The sequence below is a fragment of the Vidua macroura genome, chromosome 16 (genome assembly GCF_024509145.1).
Source record: "Vidua macroura isolate BioBank_ID:100142 chromosome 16, ASM2450914v1, whole genome shotgun sequence".
Lineage (NCBI taxonomy): Eukaryota > Metazoa > Chordata > Aves > Passeriformes > Viduidae > Vidua > Vidua macroura.
Genome location: NC_071586.1, coordinates 9219939 through 9241635, shown reverse-complemented (window position 1 = coordinate 9241635; position 21697 = coordinate 9219939). Strand labels below are relative to the sequence as shown.

At 43.5% G+C, this 21697-nt stretch overlaps 2 protein-coding genes across 4 annotated transcripts; one reads left to right on the top strand and one right to left on the bottom strand.

Annotated features, from left to right (window-relative positions):
- Positions 1-258: 258 nt before the first annotated feature.
- REXO5 (RNA exonuclease 5) lies at positions 259-21689 on the bottom strand. Of its 3 annotated transcripts, none has more exons than XM_053991698.1 (20): positions 21331-21689; positions 16227-16299; positions 13104-13225; positions 12080-12206; positions 11124-11208; positions 10536-10685; positions 10311-10399; positions 9373-9488; positions 8470-8608; positions 7872-7966; positions 6417-6519; positions 5697-5833; positions 5274-5382; positions 4824-4934; positions 4559-4696; positions 3970-4062; positions 3287-3506; positions 2574-2767; positions 1879-1988; positions 259-477 (listed from the first exon to the last, which is right to left on the bottom strand). In XM_053991698.1, the coding sequence occupies exons 4-20, from the start codon at positions 12143-12145 to the stop codon at positions 408-410; spliced, it is 2025 nt and encodes a 674-aa protein (XP_053847673.1). In that variant the 5' UTR covers positions 12146-12206; positions 13104-13225; positions 16227-16299; positions 21331-21689; the 3' UTR covers positions 259-407. The 3 variants fall into 3 exon arrangements, with proteins under 3 accessions (XP_053847673.1, XP_053847672.1, XP_053847671.1); XM_053991697.1 differs by lacking the exon at positions 21331-21689 and adding an exon at positions 19919-19996; XM_053991696.1 differs by lacking the exons at positions 16227-16299; positions 21331-21689 and adding an exon at positions 14940-15134.
- Positions 15155-21192, top strand: ERI2 (ERI1 exoribonuclease family member 2). The gene is made up of 8 exons (XM_053991699.1): positions 15155-15270; positions 15360-15499; positions 15973-16100; positions 16252-16408; positions 16933-17033; positions 17925-18006; positions 18656-18744; positions 18955-21192. The coding sequence occupies exons 1-8, from the start codon at positions 15248-15250 to the stop codon at positions 20296-20298; spliced, it is 2064 nt and encodes a 687-aa protein (XP_053847674.1). The 5' UTR covers positions 15155-15247; the 3' UTR covers positions 20299-21192.
- Positions 21690-21697: the final 8 nt, after the last annotated feature.

Sequence of the window (21697 nt, the reverse complement as noted above, 5' to 3'; positions counted from 1 at the left end):
ATCCACGCAATTCCTGGGGTAGCTGTTAACTGCTGAGCAGCTGCTGCAGGTTCTGCACTGACCTGGCTGGCTGGTTACTGTTCCAGGGGAGATCCCCAGCTGGCACCCTGGTGTCCAGCAAGGAATGACATCCACAGGCCAATCCTGCCCAGCTCCTGTGGAGCACTGCTCCAGCTGGCCCCAGCGCTGCCTAAGCACCTGCCTGGCTCGACCTGCCCACAGCAACAAGGGTTAATGGAAAAGGTTTTGTGCTTTAAGACACTTTGAATGGCTTTTATTTTTAGACGTTGTGGAAGATACAGAGTGAAAGCCTATTGTTTTTATGGTAAGAGATCTTTACAAAGACATCAATATTTAAAGTAATTAAAAATATCTTAACAAAAGACTTTGCTTAAAAACTTGGCAGTTTAACAAGCACTCCTCCCTTCATCATGTTTTATTCCCATCAGACCAAGGCCGGATTGCGATCCTTGTGTGCTGCAACACAAACAAGAAGTGTGTTAGTTCTGCTCAGTTCAGCCTTCATGCACAAAGCTCTGCTGGGCTGGCACTGAGAGGCCTGCAGCCCCCTGGGTCAGCACATTGAAAAAATAATTATTTTTCCACCCCACAATTATTTGACATTCTTTTTAATCAAGAAGCCTCCTCTGAACTGTTGGTCCTCAAGGAAAACAGTAATATAGGAACCTCACACTTGGCAAGAAATCTCTTCCCAGCCTGAGATGGAACTCCCATCCAACCCACTCAGCAGCCTGAGGGTGTGAGCCAAGCTCTGTGGGCTTCCACAGGCTCCCTGTGGATGCAGATTCCTGAATCCACCTGTTCTGTTGGTGGGATTCCTACCCCTTGGTGATGGAAGACTGTGCTAAGCAAGAATAGTTGGAAATGGCCCTTGAAAAGTAAATTGGGACGTGCTGAGCCCAGTGACTCTGTTGCAAAGGACACAAGATGTGGACTGCAACTCACAGCCATCCTTGCCTCAAACCTTCCCGTGGGGTGACAGGTGAGTGTGCAGGGTACCTGAGGTGATACAGGCGTAGAGAGGCAAATGATTGCTCAGAAATGCACAAACAGATGCAGTTTTAGCCCAAAGAAGGCAGCTAGAAGGTAGATGTGACCTTTATTAGGCTGACCAGTGACAGTGAGAGCACAGAAGGCTGTTGAAGTATGTCCTCAGTAGCCAGGGCTTTGCTTAGGAAAGATTGAACCTTTCTGGTTAATAATTAAACCTTGAGACTGTGGCAGTTCAGGCCCAGGGGCTGAAATGCAGGAAGCCCACTCCAGGGAAGTATCCCTGACAGCACTGCTGCAGCCCAACTCAAATGTACAACTTGCTCCTTCCTACAAAAGCTGAAGGACTCTGAACAAATTTGGGTTTTCTCATTTTTGTCCATCATATGAGAACAAGGGCATGAACCACCTCCTTGACCAGCTGTGGCTGAAGCACAGTGTGGGGTAACACAACACAACAACTGGTAGATGAGGCCTTGGCTGCAGTAATTAGGTGGTTTTAGAAACCAAACACCCCAAAAAACTCCTGCCTGCTGTGGAAACTCTGCTTGATTCTCTCATGGCCACATTGTCAATGGGGATGAAACATCCTCTGGGGGAGATGGGTGAACTGGTAAGATCTCTACAATTAATCAACACTGTGGACCCTCAGAATCATGAACTGTGACTCAGGCCTGCTTTGTGGGCAGAACTTAGGGCTGAAGTTTTATTGGCCCATCATGAAAGTCAGATTAAGTACAACAGCTTCTTCAGCTTTTCTCTTGGGCTTTCTCTTCCTTGTGCAGGGCTTTAATTTTTAATAGATTAAGATAAAAATATTCAGCTCTGTATTTTCCTTGGTTCTTTGCAAAATAGGTAGCAAGTTACCTGTTCACTCCAGGAAAGAGAACAATGCACAGGGTGTTATTCTGCAGGCTCCTATAAAGCTTTTTGATATGGTGGTCTAACTTCTTCACCTTTTTCCTTAAGTCCTGCTCCTGCACAAGAGAATAGAAGGAATAAAGTCCCCCATTCATCAGCAATTATGCTTCTAAGTGTGTGGGAAGGTGACCTGTGAGATGGCACAGGTGAGGGCAGCAGTGATGCTGCTCCTGCCTGGCACTTGGCAGTGCAGCGGCCCAGCTGCAGGGAGAACCACAGGCCCTGCTCAAATGGCACCATGGCAAAAATGGGAGCTGCACTCCAGAGCTCTCAGCTAGAGCTCTTCTTTCCTGTGCAGCCACACAGGCACTCACCTCTCCCTGTGACTCCTGTGCTGCCTGTGCCCTGTCAGCTCTCCGGTGCCAGGCTTCAGTTCCTGGGCAGCACCACCCACTGCCCTCTGCAGCTATCTGGTTTTAACATTATGCAGTGCCCTGCAAACATCCCATTATCTCGTGTGGTATTATCTCTCAAACTGCTCTGTGGGAACTGATCCTTGGCAGCTCCTCTGCTCCAGCACAAGGAGACCCTTCTGTCACAAGCAGCTCTGCACCTCAGTCAGCTCGAAGTTACCTCTCCAGGTTCCCAGGGCAGTCTCTCCTCACTAATTGCAACAAACATCAGCAGAGCCTCACACTCACAGAGTCAGACAGCTGCTCCATTTTCTCATAGAAGATGTGCTTTCCTTGCTTCCCATTCCTGTGATTCATTTGCCAAATCCATCTCCAGAGGTGTCCTGGAGCAAGGGCATTCCTACTTCTTAGCTTGCTACCCTTCATGGTCCATCCATTTATAGCTTCAAGGGCATCCACAGCACTCTGGGTTTTCTGGAATTCTGAAATGCAAAGAGAAGGGAATGTGGTTTGGCAATGCTGTTGCTGCCCTCCTTGGCACCTGCAAGGCAGGGCTAAAGGTGTGGAGCAGGAGGGAGATGAGAAACAAATCACTGCAGCAAGCAGATTCTCATCTTGCTACAGATAAACATCAGACTAGAAATGCCAGTTGGCTGCAGCAGCACTCCCTGAGCTATTCTCACCTTTCAGAGGTGATTACTGGGCTGTGTGAAGCTGCACAGTAGCCACCCCTCACATGGAAGTACTGGAGCCTATTAGTTACTCTGGAATTTTTCTAAGTAAATGTTTGGGGTTTTTTTAAGCAGGTGTTTTTTCCTCTTAAATATTTAGCTGTAAAGCGCTCCTCCAAACAATATGTGCTTTCACTGGAGCATTTTAAATACCATCCCTTTGAGCCTACCTGGGTTTCAGTAGCTCTTGCTGTGTCTGTGCAAAGTCCCAAGGGCTGCTAAATGAGCTTATTTGAAGGAAATATGCAGGCTGTGTGTGAAGCTACTTACTGAGGAAACAGCAGTTCCTATGCTTTCCACTCTGAAGATCCTTTGGCAGGAACAGTGTTTCCAGGTCTTTCAACTGGCTGAATTCTTCTTGCAAGTCTGTCTCTGTTAATGACTTCTTTAGACCAGCCACATAAATCACACCTTCATTTTCTACATCCAGTTCTAATTCCTTAATCAGAACATTGCAGTCCAGCATTGCTGCAGTGACTGGTCTCTGGACCTGGGGTGGATGCAGCAGGAATAAAAAGCATGTCAGCCTACACTGCTCTGTGTTCTGAGGTTCTATTTTATTTTCTCCCATTACCAAAAGTAGACAGGTTATTTTCCATCACTTGAAATAAATATGACTAATGAAGGCCAACTTAATTAGTCACGATAAAGGGAGATCATATTTGTAATGCAGAAACAATACAAAACTAAAATGCCATACTCTATATAGCCCTGTTACTTGGATCTGCCTTTTCAAGCTGCAGCTGGAGGTCAGAACTCTAACTCCCTTCTCCTGACAGGCAGAAAGGAAAAAAGAAGGACCTAGCCACTTCCTTTCTGCCAGTGGTCCTGAATTGTGCAGGGACAGGGAGATTGTAACAGCACAAGCATGTGCCCTGACACACTGCTGTGATGTTTCAGATGTACTGGAGGCTGTGCCTGGGCTGAACATAACTTTTGCTGTTTGCCTTTACCTTAATGCAGGATCCTGCTACCTCAGCTCCATTCAGGCTTTCCACAGCAAGCTGGGCAGCTTCCAGCACTTCGTATTGGATACAGACATATGGCTTGAAATAGCAGAGTAAGATACTTCAGGTTTATCAGTGAGAAACATTGGCCCCCCCTTTTAAGAAGTCACATCTCAAGAAAGTTTTGCTTTCTTTTAAAACTAGAATAATATAAAAAAGTCTGAGGGTAAAATATGTAATACTCCACATACTCTAGCTGTTTAAAACCCCGTTCAATTAACTCTTCAATTAGTACCACACTTTTTTCTCCTTTGGCTATTAAAGGCCTTAACACATCAGGTCACTTTAGAAGGACAAAAATCACCTCAGCTTCCCCAGCACTCAAAGTCCTCTGAGCAGCACATGAGCTGCACTTGTTCTCATCATTGTGTGGAGTAGCTCTTTAGGTAGCCTGAATGACTGTAGCTGATGACTAAACTACCACAAAAAAAACCTCTAAACAGAATAACTGGTATTTCTTTGGTTCTAATCCATATCTTTCCAAGAGTTTACTCAGACCTTCCAGGCCTGTCAGCAACCTTTGAGTGCTCCTCACCTGGAATGTTTCAGTTACCACTGTAAGGGACTGGATTGGTCCACACCTCCCAAATTCTTTCTTCACAGACTTCATGCAAAAGTTTTCTTCAAAAGGACCTGCGTAAATTGTCAGCATGTCAGTCAGCTTGCTTCTCACCTGTTGGAACACAGATTAGAGAAGGCACTTCACAGAGCAAAGGAACTAACTACTCAGTGCCTCCTGAGATAAATCACATCTCTCTACAAGCTCAGAATGGAGACTATTCTCAAACAAAATATAATACCTTTTCATGAAGTCCAGCATGAAGGTGAGATGCAAGGTACTCTGGACCCAAACTGAACTGAATGATACTGAATTTGGACAGGGGAACATCTTCCAAGGCTCTCTGAAGGATCTGGAGGGACAAGAGCAAACAAGGCTCAAAGAGGTACAAGACAATTGTACTGCAGAGGATCAAAAACAAGGCTATTGAATTTAACTCCCAACTTTAATTTTCATTATTGTCCAAGAAAGTCCTCAGGCAGAAATTCTTCTTTGGTGAGTCATGAGAGGATGCAGAGGATCAAAGCTCATTTCCGAAATGCTCAAATGGATTTAGCTAACCTGGTATTAACACTATTGCTAACAGTACTGTCAGTCAGCTTTTAAAATAGGACTCATCTACCCACTCCCAGAACAAGAACAACTTTGAACTATTTTGATGCTTAGACCAACCCACTCTAAGTCCATTCACCTGTTTGTTTGAAGTGCTCGGGTTACTTTGACACAGGCCAGAAGAGTCTAATCCCTCTTTGCCCAAAAGGAGGGTTTTTTGGCCAGTCATCTGCAGACAATCTAAAAAACTAGCAGAGAGAAGTACACTGTGAATCACAATACTTTTCAATATGGGCAATAAAAACTTTCAAGAAATGCTTGTCAGAGAATTACAATGCAGTTAAGAAATTTGAAAGAATATTCTTGTCCACAACATCAAAAGAAGCATAGGAAATACTCTGTGAAATTTAAGATGAAACTGCTTAAAGTTTTTCAGCACTACGCTGCAATTATTTGTGTCTGTCTGAAGATCCTGATGGCTTCTGAAAAACATAAGGCACTTGTTTGATTTTACTGAGGATTCAACCAAAGGAAAAACATACATATTTGAGCATCTTATTACCATGGTTTGGATAATGGTGGAGGCTCATTCAGCTGTTCCTGGAACCCACATCCTTGTGGCTGTAGCACAGCTTTGTTCTGTGAGACCTCAGCCAGTTTTTCAGCTGTCAGAAGCATCTCCAAGTTTAGTTCTGCTACCTTGAGGAAGGAAGAAGATTATTAGCTGGCTTTCATCTCATCAGCTAATTGTAGCTGACAAAAAGCCTGTGCTTTCCCTGTGAGTCATGTAGGCACACTCCAGCAGTGAAGAAACATGGACATTAATTTCTTGCCTTATTATTTTCTGTTGTCATTTTCGAGCATGTGGCACGCACAGCATCAACAGGCAGTCATCTCCAAAAAAGTTCTTTCAGAAATCAACAACACAAGGGACTCATAAAACCAGCTGAATCACTACCACAACACACAAGGTCTCTGTCTTCTTTGATCTAGAAAAATTACAGGCATTCCTGCAGGCTGGAAATGTCTCAGTCCTTCTTTACCCAGGGCCCCTCTTCAGGATCAGCAGCAAAGCTGGCTGATGTCAATGAGTACTGAGCACTGGTAGTGCCCAGGTTATTCAGGTACCTGGATACAGGCTGGAAATAACAAGCTGTCAAAACTGGGCCCTCTATCACAGCTCCATTTTCTCTTTTAAATCAACAGGAGGATGGGATGCTTTTCTTCAGAACAACATTATGTTCTGTAATTTAGGACAGAAATCTTAATTAGGTATAAATACCTTTGTTGGTCCTTGTTCAATGAAGAATTGAGCTAACTCCAATGCAGCTCTAGCATCTTCTGTAGGATCATGCCCCAGCTTCTGTTCACACTGAATCTCCTTCCTAGGGCATCAAAATTAGGTGTACAGGCAGGTTATCTGTTTTTCCACACTGACCAACATCCTGTCTTTTCTAAACTGGGTCCTTTTCGGGCAAAAGAGCTTTCCCCTCTCCAAAAAGGATTTCAGTTCTGTGCAGCAGCATTCTTGTGAAATATTCCCAAAAGTTACTGCAAGAAATGTTTTTGCAATGTTGAGCAAAATGGTTTATGGAATTTACAGAATCACAGAATCACTAGGTTGGAAGAGATCTTCAAGATCATCAAATCCAACCCAGCCTTAACACCTCAACTAAACCATGTCACCAAGTGCCACATCCAATCTTTTTTTAAACACATCCAGGGATGGTGACTCCACCACCTCCCTGGGCAGACCATTCCAGAACTTTATCACTCTTTCTGTAAAAATTTTTTTCCTAAGATCCAACCTATCTTTCTCTTGGCACAGCTTAAGACTGTGTCCTCTCATTCTGTCAGTTGCTGCCTGAGAAAGAGACCAACCCCACCTGATCACAGCCTCCTTTCAGGGAGTTGTAGAGAGTGATAAGGTCACCCCTGAGTCTCCTTTTCTCCAGGCTAAACTAAACACCCCCAGCTCCCTCAGCCATTCCTCACAGGGTTTGTGTTCCAAGCCCCTCATCAGCCTGGTTGCCTCCTCTGGACGTGCTCCAGCATCTCAACATCCTTCCCAAACTGAGGGGCCAGAACTGGACACAGCACTTGAGGTGTGGCCTCACCAGTGCCAAGTACAGGGGAAATCTGACAGAAGCAGTGCTAATACTTGCTACTCTGATGCATGATGCAAATTTTACTTTTCTTGACCAATGGCCCGACTCATAATTTGCACACAGAGAGGAAGGCAACCTCCAGTTCAGTGAAGTTTGGCACTGCAGAGTATGACCGTTCACTGTGAGCATGGGGAGAACTAGCTCACTAAGATACTATCCAGTGGTAGCTGATACACTGAGAAATATGATTTAAGTCAGTAAATCAGACTTTCATGCATTGACCTTTCTTTCTTGCCAACTGAAAGCTCTCATCTATGTGAACCAGAATGCCTCTGTTGTTCTACAATTCAATACACCTCTACAGCCCTGCAGGAAGGTGAGTTTTGCTGGGACTCAGATCTGGTTGGGTCACAGCATTCTCCTTGCTCAAAGCCCATTTATTATGCTGCCTGATGTTTCAAGCAGCCAGTAAATTCCTTTTTACCATGTCTTACTTGCACAACCTGTTCCTTTCTTTTGAATCTTAGGAACAAAATAGTAATTCTGATACTATAAGCAACAGAGTAAGACCCTATGACCCACCATGACATTTTCTAATTTTTCCCATGACAGTACAGTAATAATCTTACCCTAAAACAGCTTTGGCTAGAAATTTTAGCTTAAATCTTCGACCTTCACTTCTGGCAAAAAGCAGTGAAGTATCAATAACACTGGGGTGGATCATCTGGAGGAAAAAAATCATCACCACTTTAGTTTAAGAACAGCAGACATACAGAACTGGACAATAACTCCACAATTTTCTGTGCCTCTGCCTTTTAATAAGAGAGCAAAAGGAATAATGAAGCAAGTCCAACTTTCCTTTCTATTTCCCACTCTAGTGGGAAGATTCAAGCATTTTAGATTGGTTAAATTACCCACAGAAAGGACTTCAGTTCTCCCCATGACAGAGCTATCAGAAGCATCTGGCTGAAGCAGGGGGTAAAGCTGCATTTGCAACAATATCTGTATCTGGACAGACTTCTCTCTTTTGGGTTCTGAACAGCCGCTTGCAAATTTTATAGCTGTAAGGAGAGTTCTTGACTTTTAAATCCCTACAGACACGGAGCTATTAATAATAAAAAGCAAATAACAAGTGTTAATGAATAAAAAGAGCGATTGTTAAAAGAGTTTTCAGGTGTGAAATGAGTAACACAGGGTCAGGAAAAGCAGTCTTAAAAACATACTCACTTCCAAAGCCTGAAGATCAGAATTTAAAGAATGACCCACCAATACTGCATCATGGGGAAGCATTTTTTTTAGCCTGGTTTGGATGTCTGACAGTCTTGTCTTCACTGGAAGAAGCATTTTCTTTGTGATTCCTGAGAATCTTCAAAACAAAAGTTGGGTGAGTTAAAAGCAATACATTAGCAACAGTGTATGCTGGAAAACATTACAAGCAGGTCCTGTAAAATATGAACTCAGTGTAGCTAATCACAGAATGCTATTTACTGTTTTCTGTTCCAATATCAGAGGATATACTGCAGCTAAACTGTTAAGAGTGCTACCACATCTGTTTCAAAAGTTTATTTATCCCAGGTATTCTTAAGTAATGCAGCTGGCATCAGATAGCACAGGTAAGGAAATACTGCAAGTCTGATGGTGGAAGGAGATGCTTCCAAGTAACCTGAGGGGACTGGGACATTACCTCCTGGATAAAGCCAGGTGAAGTTTTGAAGAAGACAAGCCTTGAGTTTTGCCTGCTTTTGTTATAATCCTGAGCCCCACCCTAAAGGTGTGTACAAGCTCTATGCATTTTTTACATATGAGCAAATTTAGCTATGGACTCTGTCTTATTTTATAACCGTGGGTGAAGAGTAACTTGTGCTGTATATCATTAATTTGTAGCAGAACTTTCCCCTGGACACTGCAGAATGGCAATGGTTCTGCCTGGCAGCCCCACGGGCACCGTGCAGCACATTGTACACATAACGTTGGTCACTTGAGTCACACAGCAAGAACTGTATTCCTAACACTGAGGGAAATGCAGCAGGCATCTGTGCAAACCAAGGGGTTTCTGAAAGGTAACAGGCTGAATTGGAAAGGGCTGCAGCTCTGAAAGACAAAGAGATGAGCAAGGTTTGTGCAAGTGACCTGGTGCGGTAGTTCACCACTGTGCTCTCAGGTTTGACCAGCTCATTCAGGAGGCACTGACCCTGTGCATCCACCAAAGACACACGGGTGACTTCGTTCCCCTTTGCAGTCAGGCACTGTCAGGAAGAAGCAGAGGCAGTTGTTGAATCAGCACGATGATGCCACTCAAAAACCTTAACCAACATCTGCTTTGGCTGCAGCAGCATCACTGAGGAGTTCCTTGACTTAGAGATCTACCACTCACAGCTGGTGGGTTTATACTGTACTGTGCTTCATTTTAATTGTTAAATGTGCATTGTAAGCACAGCAAACACACAGGCAAGCACTGCACAGCACAGAAAAGCATTGTAAAGAAGTGCTGATTTCACAGAATCTGTCTGTGCTCTGCACTGCAAAAGTGCCATTGACAGCACCAGCTCCAGAGACATTGTACAATTTAAAGGCAGAGCCCCGGTTGTATCAATAGTTACTCAATGCTGATGCCAAACAGGCATCTCTGCAAGGCTAAAACTGCACTAAAGGAGGATTCTTCACCACAGCAGCTGTCAAAGGAACTGTGATGGCTAGAGGAAAGATGTGTGACAGGGAAGTATCTTTCCTTTCCCAAACCTTGGAGAGAGGTGAGGAGGAATTCCACAGCAGTCTCATGGGTTATTGCAGCATTGCTGACAGGCCTGGCAGATCCAGCTGCTGCTCTGGGAGCCAACAGAACTGAGCTCTCTGCTCAGGATATTATTTCTGTCTCATAGCCAGAACCGCTGCTGGGGCCTCTCCATGGCTGCATTAGCACTGGTACCATCAAGGAAGGGACTGGCAGCAGATATTAAGATATCGGAAGTGATTTAACAAATACACAGAGTGATTGGCATACTTGGGAACAGCTGATAAGAGCTGGGTGCCTGACTCTATTTTGTAAGGTCACACACACTGATTTTTACCATTTCACAATCCAGACCAAAGAGGGGGCTGCTGTCTGTCCTCTGCTGATCACACTCTGTGGAGATGTAGCCCTTGCATCCAGGGGAACCTGGAGGGAAAACACACCCAGGAATAAGAAAAAGACCTTTCTTCTACAATTCATATGACAAAACATATCACTAACTGTCAAAACTAAAAACAACCCCCCCCAACACAACAAAATAACTCTCACTCAAAAAACTGACCTTCTATGGGATAGTCATTTTTTTTCTGCTCTTCTAAAGTTAGAGTATAGCTTGTAAGGCCTTGTTTTTTTTCTCCATATCTCTGAATGATGGGATCACATTGCAAGTTTGAGCTTTTAGTAATGCATTCACTGCTGGTGGAAGTCAAGCCTGTAGAATACAGAAGCATCTGTCAAGCTCAGTTTCTGCATCAGATCAACACTTAGAGGCTGCACCATTCCAAATCACTACCAGGAGCAACAGACTGGAGAGAAAGGGTCAGAGAAAAAGTCTTCTCAGCTCAAACCCAGTTTATATCTCTGTCTCTTTGATTAGATACAACTTAGAATGGGTAGTAAAACAGCAGGGATTGGGATTAAATATATTAAAAACTTTCTCTCATTTTGCATTCACTTTGACAATTGGCCCAAAATGAGTTACTGAACTAGTCAGGGTAAGAAGTCTCATGGTTTAAGCCATTGTGTGCGTTCTTTTCTAAACATGTTTATCATGGCAGCACAGTGGGATTGCAGGGGATGCAAAGTCATAAATTTCTGTTCAAATTGAGTCACTGTCTTGAAAGAGACAATGCAAACCCAAACAAAATACCTTGTGGAGTGTTTCGAGATTTCAGGTTTGTTCCTTCTCCATACAGGCTGACTGGGAAGTTAGCAGAAGGTGCTAATGTGAATCTCTGAAAAAAGAAAATGTGAAAATGTGTTAATGACTTTGAAAGGCAGACATAAATAAGAAAAAAATGAGGGGTTCATTGATCCCCAAGCCAGCCAAATTCAGAGGAGGATGAAAAAAGAAATAGTGGAAATATATTTAGTGTTTTATCAAGTAGACAAACCCAACACAAATCAAACCTGTTCCAATGAGGGATGATACAGGATTCTTTGTACTACAGGACAATTTGCCTTGCCTGATATGATCAAGAAGGCAAATCTCAAGACCTTCTTTGATAGAAACTAAAGCTAGTTCCAGTCTTTCCAGTTAAGTTGCGATTTACATTTGCTGCAGTTCTTGAAGAACTCTCTAGAAGCTTAAATTCAAGTCCTTTCTTTCTATCTTCTTTGAAAAATGTTGCTTGTAAGTCAGAAAATTAAAATAATTATTTTAATAATCTTTTTGGGAAATGGGAGAAACTTGACATAAAGTGCAAATAATAAAAGTTATATTTTTCAACCAGTGGGACTAGCATAACTCTATTGAGAGTCTCCTCACTCAGAGTAAATTCCAAATTATTGAAATTATTCCAAGATATTTATCATCTAATTGGCATCCTGTAGATGCAGGATACATAACAATCAGAGGACTGAAACATCAATAAGCACTTCACCTGGTAAGGCTTCAAAGGCATACATGCTGAAATCCTGTTCCTAATATCAAAGCCCTGTCCTTTGTTCTGAGCTGACAACTGCTGCAAACAGACCCTCTCACTTGCTGTCAAGGATGGCCACATCCTTGGACAAGGCAGTAATTCCACTGCAGCCATTATCCTTGGGATGTGGTTTCAGGACTGGAAGAAGCTTAGAAGACAACGATGCAGTCTGGGGACTTACATGGCGGAACACTTTCCTGAGGTGTTTGAACTGTAAATAGAATCTGTAGAAATGGAGTTGGCTCATTTCATGTAGAACAACAACCACAACCCCAGCCAGGTGGCTTTGGTGATAAATACGGCACCAGCTGCAGTTAAAAAAGAGCAATAATTTAAAAAAACTCCACAAACCAAAAACATAAAAATCAAAGCAAAACAATTATCAAGCACTCTTAAAAAAAAAATTGGAACCAGCCCAGCTTTTAAGTCACTAAATGGCAAAGTGCCAAATGACTTCAATAAGAAAAGTCTTTATAGCTTATCTTGAACAGCCACATATTCCTGGAAGCAACAAGAGTACAGAAGACAGAGAAAGAAGAGTTACTGCAAATTTCTGCTGCATACCATTTCAAGACGTGTATACCTCATTCATATAAATCAGAATGTGAATATACCAGCAACTTCAACTGTAGTGACACAATCTGGTGAATTAATGAATAAGTTTCACAAAATAATTTTTAATTCACTATTAAAATCTAAAGTGGGGTATTTTCTGCTATGAGTTTCATCTGAAAATTCATTTAATTTCATTTTTGCCATTCAAGGTTATAAACCCTCCTCAGCCTTTCCCTTCTAGTACTGAGAAGTGGCCCAGAGAAAGGGAGAAGTGACTAAAATTATTTTTTTCCTAAAATGCTCTAGAACACCCTGTTTCAATTATATCTAACATGAAATGCATTAATATTTGTGTTAATATTTTAACAGGGCATTTTGTTTCTCAGTGTGTGGAGCCTCTTCAGTTCCACAGCAGTCATTTAGTTTTTCAAAATTGCATGAAACAAAACTATGGAATTGTAGGATTTCTGCCAAAAGAGGAATTCTGCTTCCCGACCAAGTCTAACAACAACTGTATCTGCACAATCCAGGCTGCCATTATGGCAACTCCACAGTGAGTGCTCCAAAGCCAGCACGGCCAATACTCCTCCAGGAACGTTTTCACACCAGGGGAGAACACGAGGCCAGGCTGATTGCAGCTGTGGATGTACCTGGGCTGTGCTGCGCTGTGGCATTTCCCCAGAGCTGCGTATTTCAGCAGCTCGTACAGCTGGTCCTGGCTGATTTCGGAGTCCTCGCCCAGCAGAGCTGCTGACAAATGACACGACTTTTCCTGTGGAAAGGAAAATGCTGGTAAAGAGAGGTCCATGAAAAAAAAAAGGAAAAAGAAACTACTTGGATACAACCACCTACATTTAAAGTAACTCTTCCACTCCTTATGGGCAACGGTTTCCTTTCAGAACCCACTTTAATATTACATTTACTCAACATTTCAGTAACCCAGGTACTCTAATTCCAAAGATTTATTTCACAAAGATTAACATAAGCAGATGTATGCAGTAAGGAGACAACTGATATGCAAAAGCAATATCCTGGTCTCTCAACCCTTTCCCCCACTTGCTGCTGTAGAGCTTTAAACATTTGTGTAAGTTACACTCACTCTATGTGAGGTTTTCTCTATCTACAGTGTGGGATCTGCTCTGCCACAAGGGTTTGCTGACCCCTGCAGGGAAAAATGCTTCAGTAAAATCCAAGGAAGATGCAGAAAGGAAGTACTGAGGAGATGAGGTGGGGACTGTGCCACACAGTTCCACATAGCAGTTCTTTAAGCTTAAATGCACAAATTCTTCTAAAGGCTAATTAGCAACTACATGTGGCATTTTGGTGACCTCCACTGATGAGACGGCCTGTTCCGAAGAACTCCTGTCAAAATGTTAAAGATATTCTTATTATAGGTGATAAAAAGACATCAAGGCATACAGGGGGAAAAACACCACACAAAACTAGAGAATGTAAAACCTCAAGGCATGAACAACCACTGGAAGTTCTTTTTCCCCACACACTAACAAGCCGTGTGCTCAGTAATTTGGACATAGCCTGCCCACATGGGACTGGGCTTGTGTGCTCTTCAAGACATTTGTCACTGGGTAAGGAAGTTAAAGAGAGGTGACAATGTTCGTGGTTCCAGTGGTTAAGAATCATCTGGCAAAAACAGTACAGGCTGGAATAATTGCTAGTGCCTCATCTCTCAAGCTGAGGCAAGTAATGACACCGTTGTTTTCAATACAGCCTAATTAAAGCTTTGCAAAAAAAAAAAAAAAAACAACCCCACAAAAAAAAAAAAAAAAAAAAAAAAAAAAACCCAAAAAAACCCCCACCACCACACACAGAGCAGAGGTTTTGGTTCACCAAGGAGAGGGTACTGCCAACCACAGGAATTCGTCTCTAACCGGGTACAAACAGGACTGATCTCACAGGCTGGAGACGCCAACTCCTGTTCCACGGGCACTGACTCAGTGTGCCCTGGGTGAGGTGTTACTGGGATACTGCTCTGCATCCTTCAGCTGTGCATATGCTGAGCACACACAACGCTCCTTTCAAGATCGGCTTTGTTTTCGAGAAAATTATATTGGAGAATGTACCTATTTTTTAAACAAAATTCCGTAAATGTAATGCTGAGCACTCCAAATGAGTTATTCTCCACATCTCTTGGAGCAGAATCCAAGCCATTAACAGGCTCCGCAGGGCAGCGGTCACGGCCCCAAACCTGCCAAGGTTCGAGAAGCGTTTGGACAATGCTCTCAGGCACATGGTGGGTGGGACTGGACTGGGCACAACTCCAGGGCCCTGTGGACAACTCAGGACATTCTGTGTCGTTACCTGCAGGCACTGCCTGTACCCGACCCTCCCCGTACACTGCCGGTGTGCACGGCTTTGCTGAGCTCCCAGCACCCCAACGCGGGACACAGCAGCACCCCAGAGAAGCGGCCGTAAGGGACACCGGGCCCGCACCTCGCTGCTCCCAGCGCCGGGCGCTCGGCTCTCACCTCGGGGCCCGGGCCCGGGCCGCCGCCCTCTGCCTTCCGCCTCTTCCGCGCCGCCCGCGGCCTCTCCGCGGCTTCGCCGGGCCGCTTGCGCCCGTTGAGGCACAGCCCCTTCGCCATGACCCGCACGGGAGCGGCGGGCTCAGGCGGCCCCTCACGGCCGGGCACGGCCCCGCGCTCCCAGGTGCCCTCGGATCGCGCTGGGCGGCGCCGGGGCCGCGGCCGGAGCAGCCGAGCGCCGAGAGCGCGATGGGGGCGGGCCCGCGGGAGCTTTGAAATGGCGGCAGCCCGCTGAGGCGGCCGAGGTGGCCATGGCCACCAAGCGCCTGGCCAGGTGCGGTGTCCGGGGCGCGGCGGCGGTGTCCGGGCGCGGCGGGGCCGCGGCGGTGGCGGGCGGCCCCTGAGCTCGGTCGGTGTCCGCAGGCAGCTGGGGCTGGCGCGGAGCAGCGCGCGGGCGCGGAGCGGGGCGCGGGCGGCCGCGGAGCAGCGCTTCGCCTTCCTGATCGTCCTGGACTTCGAGGCCACGTGCTGGGGCGACCGCGGGCGGCGCGGGCCCGAGATCAGTGAGTGCACCGAGCTCGCTTTGAACCGTGTGTCCTCATTACGTGTCTTCCGTGTTATTATATTACTTCTAACCCCTGGCGTTTCAGCCTCGGTGTAATGGAGTAATAGATACATAAATAATAGAAATGTGTGTAAGTATATATATATATATGTATATATATATATATATCTCACAGAATATTCTGAACTGGAAGAGGCTGATAAGTATCATCAAGTCCAGCTCTTAAGCGAATGACCCACACAGGGATCAAACCCACAAAGCTTGCCCAAATCAGCATCATGCTTGAACTCTGTGTTTATATACATATACCTACACACACACATATATATAGAATAGAATCGTGGAATATGCTCATTTGGCAGGGACTGATATGAAAATGTCTTATTCCTGTGAACAGTTTTAACCTTTCTGGCTTTGTGTTTTGGTTCTGTTTTGTTTGTTTTGTTTCTTCTTCTCCTGTGTTTTTTGCAGTTGAATTTCCAGCAGTCCTGTTAAACACCTCAACAGGAGCAATTGAATCTGAATTCCACATGTATGTTCAGCCCCAGGAGCATCCTATTCTCTCTGAATTCTGTACAGAACTAACTGGCATAACACAGGTACAATTGTGACTTAACATTGTTTTACAATTGTATAATTGCTGTTTACTGTTTTACTTAAAGAGACCTTTAAATGGTTCAAAAGAAATAAACCTCAAATGAATTTCAGTGCATTCTAACACATACATGCTTCTTGTTCTGTTCCTTGAAGAATCAAGTTGACCAAGGGGTGCCTCTCAACATTTGCTTATCACAGTTTCTGAAATGGATTCAAAAGATACAAAAGGAGAAGAAAATTATGTTCAGTACAGAGAGTCACAGTAATTCTACTTCAGAAGCAAAAGCATGTGCCTTTGTTACATGGACAGGTAAACAACATTTTAATTTGCTTTTTCTGCACAGTAATATCATTAGGTGGCACTAGTGAGATTGTGTCTTCACTTCTACTCGGCCAAAATCCTATTATTAGGTATTAAAAATGTGGAATATTGGGATAAGACTGAAAATGTGGAATCCTGACATGTTTGCTGCATCTTTGACTCCAGGGTCTGACACTGTTACATTTTTTTACTTTAGTGAATTGTATGATCATTCTTAGTGAGTCTAAAGGAATTAATGATGTCTTTGAGATCTTTAACTGTCTGAAGTTAGTTACTAACAACAGGGGTTTGCTTCTTCTAGTGTCCCATTGCAGCAACCCCAGTGTTTCCCTTGGACAACCACTTCACAGCCTGTGCCTCCTGCCATCCAGCAGCACAGGATGCTGACAGTGTGTTGGTGTTGTGTCCCTTTATGTTGGTGTTTAGGCCACATAAAGGGATACATAGGCCACATTATGTGGATTTTAGGCCAGTTCTGCAGTGGTGGATTGACTGTGGTTTTCCCTGCACAGACTGGGACCTGGGTGTGTGTTTGCACTACGAGTGTAAAAGGAAGCAGCTGCGCAAACCTGACATTCTGAATTCCTGGATTGATCTCAAAGCAACATACAGGGTGAGAGGATTGACAGACTGAAACATTTCTACCCACACTGACCTCAAAGCTGACTGTACCTGAGCTTACAAGGCGATGCTGAATGTCCCAGTGACCAGAGTAACCTGGTTTTATTTAGTGTTGGTACTGCTCAGTAACCAGCTGCCCTAGAACTGTGTGAATTTGAATAGAAATCTTAGTGTTAGGAAATGATTGTTGTTTGGTAAAATAATGATAATTATGAGAATTTATGAGCTGCCCTTCCTTTCCTGATAGATTTTGCTCTCCTTGCTTCCTATCTTTTTTGTTTTGTGTACTCTTATTGCTGCCCTGTATTGCTGTGTAGGAAGTTGTCATTATAGTCTGTTTAGTCTGTCATTAGAGTCTGTTAAGTACTCAGAGGTACCTTACAGGTAGGCAGCAGAATTAGGTCTCTAAGGATAAACAGTGTGAATATTCCCTCTTTCTAGTGATCAAATCAGATACTCATATCAGGAGCAAGAAGTAATACTCACTTTTTTCAGTTACCGAAAAATCCATACCTATGCCAAATATATTCATGCCCATACCTTTGATTGCATCTTAAGTTATTATTTATAGTTGTATTGTTCAATGCTGGTCTGTTAAGACTTTCATCAGTGTAAGCCATAGAGTGCAGACAAATGACTTCAGAGCTCAGACAGAATGGATTTGCTTAAGACTGAGAGAAGGGATTCATGTTTATTTCCATTCTGATTTCTAACAGGGTAAGTAACTTATGGTCTTATCCTCACTGTAAAATGCAGATACCCAACTTGCTTAATTGCCTTGTGAGATTTATTATTTGTAAGGGGATATTTCTGAAATGGCTTTGCTTCACTAGGGAAAGATTTTTAAATGCTTCATGTTAAGCACCTGCATTTCTTTCCTTAGGCCTTCTATAACAGAAAGCCTAAAGGGCTAAATGGAGCTTTGCAGGATTTGGGGATAGCTTTTGAAGGACGGGAACATTCTGGTAAGTGTGATGATCCTCATTTTAATATATATTTATAAATATATGTATCTTAGAAAGCTAAATAGCACTCTTTAGCTCTAGTTAATCTAAAGCAGCTAGTTATTACTCTGAGTAGTTACTACTGTTTCAGGTTATGCCATGTTCTGTCCAACAGACCATCAAAACAAGAAAGGCAAAGTGCTCGGAGATAAGTTTGTTATTTCTGACCTCATACTTCATTTCTGAACTCTCTTCTACTGCTACTGAAAGTATGTTCACAAGATCAATTCATGAATTGCGAGGATACAAAAGAAAAGAGGTGGAGAGAAGATAAAGAAATTCAATTTTACCTGATAGATCTGGGTATCATGTTAATGTGAGAGAATTCCAACACAATATGTTGGGTTTTTCTACTTGATTAATAAAAAGAGCAAGGATATTTAAAATTGTGAATAGATATTCAGCTCTATGGATAATCCTTCAGATGTTTCAGCACAGAGAATTATTTGGAATTTTCTACTTCCATTCCCTTTTTTGAACTAGATGACTAAGTGTCACAGTTCTGTGACTCTTTGTCATTCATGTAAGGCTTACCTAGATTACATTTTTCTAGTAATAAGAACTATCCCCAGTTCAAAAAGAAGACATTAATATAACCATACTTTTGAAGGGTTGGATGATTCCCGGAATACTGCTCGTCTTGCTTGGAGGCTGATTTGTGATGGATGTGTGCTGAAAGTTACTAAATCTTTGGCTAAGGTTAGTCACTACTTTGTATCTTCCTGTCTACTTGCTTTGTAGCCTGGAATACAGATGAAAGGTGAGCTATTCAAATAATAAACCCAGCATCCTGACTGTGATTTGGAAAGAACATCCTTAGGCTGATACGCTTATTAATTTTGTGCATTTATTCCCAAAATGTCTGGGTATTCACTTTCCAAAATCTGCTTTTGTTTACGGACTCCCTAGGCACATCAGAAGAGTAATTTAATTTCCAGAACACTGACTGTAAATGTCACTGACAAGAGTCCACTGGGAAGTAAGAGCAGACCTGAAATATCTAGAGATGGAACTTGTGAAACAAAATCTCTGGCTGAGAACAAGCACAAGTGTATTGCTGGAAACAAGATTAATTCTAATGTACAGGCTGGCGAACAGGAGATCACTTGCACTGATCCCTCTGCAGATGTCCGTGTTGTACCCAGCAGCAGCTCAAGGACTGAATTCCATGCTCAATTCCAAAGCTCTTCAGCAGCATCTCCTGACAGATTTCCTGTTCCTCTGGGTCTGGCACAGCCATATCCCAGTCCTGCATCGACAGGCATCCGGCAGGGACTGAGCATTGGGCAGCCTCTGAGAACAGCCAGGCCCAGCCTCCCAGTACAGGGATCAGGGCTGGTGCTTGTCTCCACCACCATCCCCTCAGTTACTCTCTCCAGTGGGGACATCAGCACCAGTTCTGAGTGCTTGTCTCTGCTGACAGACTGGGAAGATGTTGCTTTGATACCAGAATCTCAATATGAACAAAATTCAGACTCTGTTCAGCTCAAGGATGACTCAAGTACAGATAGTCTAACAGTGTCTGAAGAAGAAACTATTTCAAAAGAATTGGCTGTGACAAGTTCAGATAATCAGAGTTTGGCGGAGAGTGTAGCACCCGTGGAACCTCTGAGGTCTGTTGTTTACAAAAGTCCTGATACTACAATCTATAATATAGGGACAGTACAAAGGCAGACTTCAAAATGTTCCTCTTTTAAGTTACCGTCTGCAAAGGGAAATGCTGTTTCAGCACAATCAGCATTAATTGGAAATTACTCTACTCCTTTAGAGGCTCCTAAAAGAAAGCCAACTAGTCCAAAAACATGCCCACCAGCAAAAAAGCAGTCTTTTCATATATATCAAGAGAAAACTTCCTCTTTTGACCAGTCCTTACCTTTGAGAAGTTCAAATTTGCCCAGAGTATTTCCTGCAGTTCTGAACTCCACAGTCAATTTGAATGAGTCTGTAAGAGCTGTGAGAAATGGAAAATCAACTCCCCCTCTGTGTAACTGTGGCCGAAGAGCCAAAAAACTCTCTGTGTCAAATGCTGGCCCAAATCATGGCAGAGCGTTTTTTTGTTGTCCTCTTGGCAAGCAAGGAGGTAATAAGAAAAGTTGTGGATACTTCAAGTGGGAATATGCACTTCTGAAAGAGAAATCTAGTGGTCTCACCTTTAATGCAGATGCTTTGACCTCTCTTAGAACTGTTCCTAGTAATTCAGAAAATTCTTCCAACAAAAAGTATTTGTGTCTTAGACCCTCTATGAGAACTTGAAAACTGATACAATTCTTTGTCTGAATCCTAAACTCTCCACGTTTCATGCTTAATGGAATCAGGACAGTCAAATGATGTCAGATATATATTCTCAGAATGGGATGAAAAGGACAGTTCTTGGTTAACTTAGAAAGGAAAGTTGCTCAAACACACAAAAATACCAGCAGATCATGAAGCAACTCCTTAATGAAGTGTGAGAGAACAGATAGCTGTAAGTGCTAAAATTATAGTATGAGCAGCTGTTGCTACAATTTTAACATTTCTGTTCTATCATATATTTTAAATGCTTTACTAGTCCAGTCCTTAAAGATTTCAATGACAGATTTTATTTGCCCTTTTTTTTCTAAATATACTTGTGATGCTTACAACTTTTAGTTTTTGAATCTTTTGAAACATTTTAAAATCTCTTTACAAGATGTCACACATCAAAAGTGATTCTTGAAGCAATGGTATTCTCTTAAACTCTTATAGAGTTTTTTATCCTTTAAGTAACAATAAAGATAAGATACTGATATTTCATTAAATACTTTATTTAACACACATTATTATTTTGCTCTTGCCTCTCTGGGTTTCCCATTTCATTTGTATCAGTGTCTGCTTTAGCTTGCTGTATAGCCCCTGTGACAGACAATTGATAGGAATCAGGTAAGAATGTATTCAAACCTAAACTAAGAAGGATATAGTGTAATGTCTTACTTTACATTACTGTGCAAATCTGCAATGTCTTTCTTTGTAAAAAATCCTGCAAAATGCAGCAAGCACTTTAATTTTTTTCTCCACTTCTAGCACAGTTTGCTTCCAATGGTGGTTTTCTTATGTTGGATTTGGACCAACTGCCTTGGTCAGTTTTTTCCACAGATCAGAACTTGTAACAATTCTTCCCCCTTAATTGTCCAAGAAACTTAAAAGTTACAGCAGGGAGAGGCGGCTCTTACTGACCGGGATGGACCCACACCCTCCTTTAGGAACTACCCTACGGGCCACGACTGTTCTGTTAGCACATGTTCCTTATTTTTCCAAGCCTCCATTTACCTGTTCAAAGTTTCAGGCTTAGCTGGTCCCTCTACGCCGTGACACCTTCGGCATTCGGACAGGTGGGGAAGCGGCCGAAGCATCTCCGTCCGTGGAGCGCACGGGTCCGTGTGGGACGCGGCGTTGCGGAGCTGGACCGAGGGCTGCTCGCTCCCCTCTAGCGAACGTCCGCTCCTCTCCCCTCCGCTCCGGAATTATTAACGCAGACTTGAACTCTGGAACCGGAGCTCGGGGGAAGAGAAAGCATCAAGGGCTACGAGTTTGGCCGCGGCTGAGCGCGCCACCAGAGTGCTGGCCAGCCCGGGTCCGCGAGCCGCGCTCCGGAGGCTCGGCCGCCGTGGCTCGGTCCCGGCGGGCCGGGCCCCGC

Excerpts from the sequence above, each read along its gene's own strand:
- ERI2 (XM_053991699.1), top strand. The coding sequence starts at position 15,248 with ATGGCCACCAAGCGCCTGGCCAG. Across the intron at positions 15,500-15,972 it reads GCGGCGCGGGCCCGAGATCA|TTGAATTTCCAGCAGTCCTG; the intron begins GTGAGTGCACCG and ends TGTTTTTTGCAG. Across the intron at positions 16,409-16,932 it reads TGCCTTTGTTACATGGACAG|ACTGGGACCTGGGTGTGTGT; the intron begins GTAAACAACATT and ends TTCCCTGCACAG.
- REXO5 (XM_053991696.1), bottom strand. The coding sequence starts at position 15,056 with ATGGCGAAGGGGCTGTGCCTCAACGGGCGCAAGCGGCCCGGCGAAGCC. Across the intron at positions 13,226-14,939 it reads GCCCGGGCCCGGGCCCCGAG|GAAAAGTCGTGTCATTTGTC; the intron begins GTGAGAGCCGAG and ends TCCTTTCCACAG. Across the intron at positions 5,834-6,416 it reads TTGAACAAGGACCAACAAAG|GTAGCAGAACTAAACTTGGA; the intron begins GTATTTATACCT and ends TCCTTCCTCAAG.